At 38.9% G+C, this 6,183-nt stretch overlaps 1 protein-coding gene and 1 long non-coding RNA gene across 4 annotated transcripts in view; one reads left to right on the forward strand and one right to left on the reverse strand.

Moving 5' to 3' along the window:
- The window catches only part of LOC107690712 (uncharacterized), a 49,629-nt gene that overhangs the window by 34,167 nt on the left and 9,279 nt on the right, over positions 1 to 6,183 (forward strand). The gene's annotated exons all lie outside the window — the stretch shown is intronic.
- Positions 1 to 6,183, reverse strand: part of LOC107690705 (plasma membrane calcium-transporting ATPase 1-like) — a 38,540-nt gene that overhangs the window by 20,784 nt on the left and 11,573 nt on the right. Inside the window, exon 2 of the mRNA XM_016489115.1 lies at positions 4,548 to 4,980. Coding sequence (XP_016344601.1) covers positions 4,548 to 4,740 — 193 coding nt within the window. The 5' untranslated portion in view covers positions 4,741 to 4,980. The remainder of the gene's footprint in view (positions 1 to 4,547; positions 4,981 to 6,183) is intronic.

Raw genomic sequence — 6,183 nt, forward strand, 5'->3', positions numbered from 1 at the left:
TATTTATAGGCCGCTGTCCCTTTAAGACCTGATGCACGGATCCGATATAATGATACACATCACATCTGATTTCTTTCTTAGCCGTTTTCATTCACTTGAGACATAACTGACTGCGTTTACCTGAATGATTGTCGAGATAGGTATTTTGTCATAATTTCATGTGTATGTGTCTGTTCAAAGGATTCAGAAGAGGATTCAGTTCGGTGTTCGCGCGCCGTCTGAAACGCGTGTGCGGCTGTGCGCGTAGAGAAGAGCACGCAAGTAACGAATCGAGTTCCCTTTCGCCTTTTCTCTCTGAAATTGTTTAAAATTCGCTTGCTTGTGTAAATACGAACAAATGATAAACTTACACTCTATTATGGTTACATTTTGCAATTAATCCGCGGATCATATGCGTGCCGAACCGTGGGGCCTGGTCCGTACGGATCACGGATCAACTACGATCCGTTTAACCACTAGATTGAAGACGTTTAGTCTTTTCTGAGATATCCTTTAGAAATATTTCTATTAAATCATTTAGCGAATATGAATTTAATACTCTTTAACGCCCCAACCATGTTTGTCTTCAGGGTACACGAGAGGCTGGGTCATGTATACTAGTAGCTCTTTCAATTAAAAATCCCATGAGTTAAAACAAAGCTTGAGCACTCGCCTTTAATTTGCAGTAGAAGTCCCCCCCTTGTGTCCACACATGCAAATTGTGTAATACAATAGATTCTAGGAACCAGCCAGCATAAATAGACTCAAAAGATTCACACAAATAATACGGAAAGAATGTCACAATTTAAAGTGAAGCCGAAAGAGCAGTAAAAAGTAACTAGTTAAATTCAAAAGAGTAGAAAGATTAGTGGTGGGCTTTGCTGCGAAATTGAGAAATGGCCTACTTACTAATTAGAAATCCCTTTTCAATTGTCAAAGCTCTTGTAATCTTGAATGACTGCTTAATTTCCTATGGCAAAGCTGAGTGATCAGATTAAGCTGTAAAATGTGTCATAACAGCAGGGCTGCCTGCCAGCGTGCTATTGTGAAGCAGAGGGAACAGGGCAGAGCTAAACTTGCGGATCGCTGTGGGGCTCCGATCTCAGTTAGCCATGTGCCGTGTAGCGAGAATGGCTAAGCGACAGGACCCTCTATCAGTGTGGCCACTAAATAGAATATCTAGGGGGGAAATTCTCAGACTATTCTTCTATGACTAATGCACAATTCACACAGTATACAAAGCTCAGGCACAGCATGGGCCAAGTTTCAGACAGTCTATTCAGGAAACAAAGCACACATTTTTAGGAGTCATATCGATGCTATCAGTGTGACCCCATTATTTGAGCTGTGAAGTCGAAATATGCATTTCCACTGATGCTATAGTTTCCACTGACACCATGACAAAGGTATAGCTCTGGATTGCAGAGAGCACAGTAAGCTTTGGTTTCAATCACTCAATATTTCATCGCCTGCTAATAAAAGTCAGACCTTGTGAGGGCAGGACGGGGCAAGTGACACTACATATAAACATCCAAACATGCCGTACACATCAGACATGTTGAATTACCCAATTATTAAGAATTAAAGATTGATTCTGGTGCTCTGCCAAACATATTCATAATGCCAAGTGTCAGATACGGTTAATGCAGTTTAAGATCTAGGAGCAACATTAATGCTAATGCAATCATCACTAGTATTATTGTTCATACTGAAATATTTTTTGGTATAGGCATGAATGATACCTCAAATGCTATTACTTTTTTTAAGCGATTGGATTGGACTGTAAAATGGGCCATAAAGGTACATAGATGTACACTGAAAGAGGAACCTGAGCCATATCTACCAGAATTACACAAACTTGGAAAGGTAACCAACCAGAACATCCTAGCAAGCACCCATAATACCCTGTTTTCACATTTTCTTCAATGAGGACACAAAATTAATTAAGGGTCAAGACACTAATACTGGAGAGGGCAGGACCCTTAGGAGCTCTCCATCAGGAATGTGTGCTACATTTTGACTTTCAATACCAAAAACACATTATTGCTGATCAAGCCTGCATGCTAAATAGATAAATGGAGTATTCTCATGGAAACACTGGCCAAAAGCACCCAGGAGAAACAATGACATATTGGTCTGTGGCCCTTGCGTGCTCACGCACGAGAGAATTGCGTCTCAAAGAGCCTGTAGACTACTGCTATGGACATGGTGCCGTTTTAATCTGGGATCAAACTGAAAATCCCTTCCCCCAAGAGTTCAATCAAGGTCAGGTCAGCGATTAAACCTAATGTCTACAGAGAGGTAATAAACCAATGGAGCTGCAGCTGTGGGCTGCACTCTGACTCTGCACTTTTCTATATCTTACCCTAAAGACTAAATAACTGCTCACACACCCTTCTAATGAAAGAGAGAAAGAAAGTGCGAAACAATAAACAAACAATGGGAGAGCAAAAAAGGGATAAACAGGGCTGCAACAAATAATCAAACAATAAAAGAAATCCATAATGACAATAATTGACCATTAAATTTGTTCGATGTGCAATGTGGCACAGAGAATCTGTCAATGATGCCACTTTGGAGTTTTAACTGGGAGGAACAAATTCATGAGCCAAGTTGTCCAAGACTGGAAGGATTTTATTAAATGTTTCAAATGTAGTCATAAATATATGGCGACATGTGGAGTGTCAGGTGCTCCGACAGATTGCACCTGCTGTTTAATGCTTACATGCTGTTATATTGCTGATATATTCTTATTGGTAAATGTTATAAATAGGGATGTTCATTTCGGTTATTTTTCCTAACCGACAACCGACGCTCGTTAACCGATTGTTAACCGTTAACCGACAAGATTATTTTAAATTAGAATTGAATTAAATTAGAAAGGATAAGTGTCTGTGACCCGTTAAAAAATACTAGCATTTGTTTTCCGGGGATTCATTTTACATGCGCAAAAAGCAGCAAACAACAGAACATGAGGATTCACATGGTCATATATGACATCACGCACCTGCAGCGCTTCTGCCAGCGGAGAAAAACATAATAAAGCTAGGCTATATATATATATATATATATATAAAGAAAAACTGTAACAAGTAGCCTAGCCTACTATGCAGCGTTTCGGTTCATTTTTGTGCTCTGCAAAAGGAAACAGACGACAGAAAGCGGCATCCTATTTTTCTTTAGGCTTATTTTACAAAAGCACAAAGATTTGTTTTTATTGTGAATGTACACAAATAAAGGAAAACCTTTTACAATTCCGATTATCTTTAGGACTAAAAGGAGTAGTTGCTTCCACTGTGATTCCACAAACTCAAGTGATTGCAAGTGATTGTAGCAATGCTTAACACAGTTAAGCATTGCTACATTGACAATGCAGACACAGCACCGCCGTGCGGTGATAACAAACATTTTGTTTTACATGGATATTGGAACGCGAGTGAAGCCTAGGCTACATAAGAAATAATAATTTGCCATTCAAATACATCGCGAATGCGAAAACATTTGATTTTGTGTGGAATGAGAGACCCAAAGTTTTCAGTTTTCAGTTTCAGGTTCGTTTTAGCCTAAATGAATTCGTTTTGGCTTGTCATTTATATTGCTATAGCTTATAGCTTTTTTGCGTCGGCATTAGGCCTATTTCTGAATGAAACAATAAAATGCGACTTATGTTTTTCCCCCCTAAAAAACTTCTTTTTTTTTATACGCGTAGCATATTTTAACCATGCAGCAAACCTTTTTAAATATTCTGATAAATTACTGAAAAAATAAATAATTAAATGACTTTTTTAACTGTTTAACTGATTGTATTAATCGTCAAAATTCTTACGGTCGGTTAACTGGTTAAAATGAACATCCCTAGTTATAAATTCTAAGTTAATTGAGTGCATCCTAGCAGCAGGTGTTATGTTGTTATACTTAAACTTATATATATACACACAGAGTGCATATTTGTGAGATATATATATATATATATACAGTATATATGTACATATATATATAAATCTAAACAGTTGTTAGTTGCAGCCCTGGAGACAAATAAAGAGAGAGTACAAAAATGTAGACAAAGAGAAAGTGTCTAAAAAAGCTATAATAAAAGCTGTACTATCCCTGCTGTAACCGCAGTCCCACCGACTGTAAGATGGGATAGTAAACACATTTGTGTTTGACATTAAGGGCTTTTATTTCAATTGTCAAACACACCGACAATGCACGCAGGCTATATTTAGCTTATTCTCTATTCTAACCCTTTAGTGAGGAAAACAGATCTTTGTCTCAATCAGACATTGTCCAAGATATCAGCACACTGTCCATGTGTTGCCAGAGCAGAAGCAACGGGACAGCAGCAGCAATCCTCCCAATAGACTGCAGATGCACTAAAATGCAGCAAGAAATCATTCAAGTGTAACTGACCTGCTCGCTATTGCTAACAGCTATTTGTTTAGAGTGAGATGCAACAATGCTGATTGAAACCATCCAAAGAGTTGTAGCTTCCGCCACTTTACCTCCTGGAACTGCATTTCGATTTCTGCAAAGCAAAGCAAAGCAAGTGCAAGATAATGATTATGTACCATCTACGGGCGATGTTTTCAGTCTGATGCAAAGTTCATTAACGTCCCCATAAGATTCCTGGATTTTGTGTAATGCTTCAGCCCCGCGCAGTTCCATGAGAGAGCGCAGCTCATTAAGCGAGCAGCCAAACTCTCCATCGTGATTGGGCTCGGCCACAGAGTTCTTCACCCCGCTGTATGAGTTGTTAGCCATATTTCCTGGCTACACCGCGTCTTAGCAAGGGTGGAAAAATGGCGTCCCAAAAGGAGAGCTATATCCTCAGGAGACCAATGCCAGTAGTTCCCATAAACAACTGACGTCCTTCAGAGGAGGAGGAGGAGGAGGATGCCCGACTGCAGGTGGCAGGACTGGGATAATTCACAAGCCATTCCCCTCAGCCTGTGGCGTTGCTTTCATTGTGAATGAAACCTTACACAATCAGCCCAAGAAGACCTACAAAAAAAAGAAAGGAATGCTTTATTAATAATAATAATATTGTTATTATTGCTGAATCCATTTACAAATGCAAAACCCAAATGCACAACAGATATGCATGTTCATTTCAAAACAAAACATCAACAGACACCTTAAGTTTAGAAAAAACTCCATCGGGCCTGGAAATAAGAACAAACTCACTGGCTGAGTTTCAAGGTGACATGCTACCCACTTTTACAGGCAGAACTATGCGGGCTTTTTTAAGAAGTAGCGTGGGAACTGACCTGCCATCTTAACTATGTGAGAGACAAAAAAAAGCCTTTTTTTCTCCCCAACATTATACATGGCTTTTTTAAGTAACACGAAAATGCTTTAATTCTGGAAACTTGTGGAATAGAATACAACTGAAAGGAGTATATTAAGTGTTAATATATAGATTTCTCTTCCAAAATGGCATTATTATTAAAGTGATGATTACACTTGAAGTGACAGTGTAAATGACAGCGTAAATACGCCCAATGAGACCTTGGACTGCTTGGACAAAGTTCATCTATGGTGTTTCATATTTTCATGTACACAAACAGAAGAGAAAGTTCCATATCAATACCATGCCTTCAAACCAAATAACAAACTATCAGACTTCTGTTTAACCCCACTGGACTGTCAATGAACAGCTTCTCTGGGATCATTTCAATAGCTAGTAGGGCTGACAGTACTTCCACTGTCCTTACCTTTACCAGCAAGATTTCATTATAATATAATTATATTAGGGATAGGGCTGTGCGATATGGACAAAAAAACCTATCACGATTTCTTTGATAAATTTTGCGATTTCGATTTTAATTACGATGTTGACACTCACAGACATGCTTTACAGTCATTAATGCATTCCGTGTGAATCTGAAACATATTTCCAAAAGAAAACCAATTAGAGCTTTATCAAAAAGCTGTAACATGTCTTTAGAACAGACACAAGGCAAAATAATCACTAAGTCAAGGTGTAACAAAATGTCTCTAGAATAGACATATGGCAGAAAAAACAAAATCCCGTGTCCAGGGATTTTTTTTGCCATGCATTGGTCATAGAGCTCTTTGTGGCGTTGCCTCGGATGTTGAACTAGATTTGTTGCGCCAAGTTCACACGTACTCCGTCTGCAGTGCGTATACAGTATGTGTATGCGGTGCAGAAGCAGCACGGACTCATTTTGCTTTCGCACAGGA

Source organism: Sinocyclocheilus anshuiensis, unplaced genomic scaffold (assembly GCF_001515605.1).
Source record: "Sinocyclocheilus anshuiensis isolate Anshui unplaced genomic scaffold, SAMN03320099.WGS_v1.1 scaffold641, whole genome shotgun sequence".
NCBI lineage: Eukaryota > Metazoa > Chordata > Actinopteri > Cypriniformes > Cyprinidae > Sinocyclocheilus > Sinocyclocheilus anshuiensis.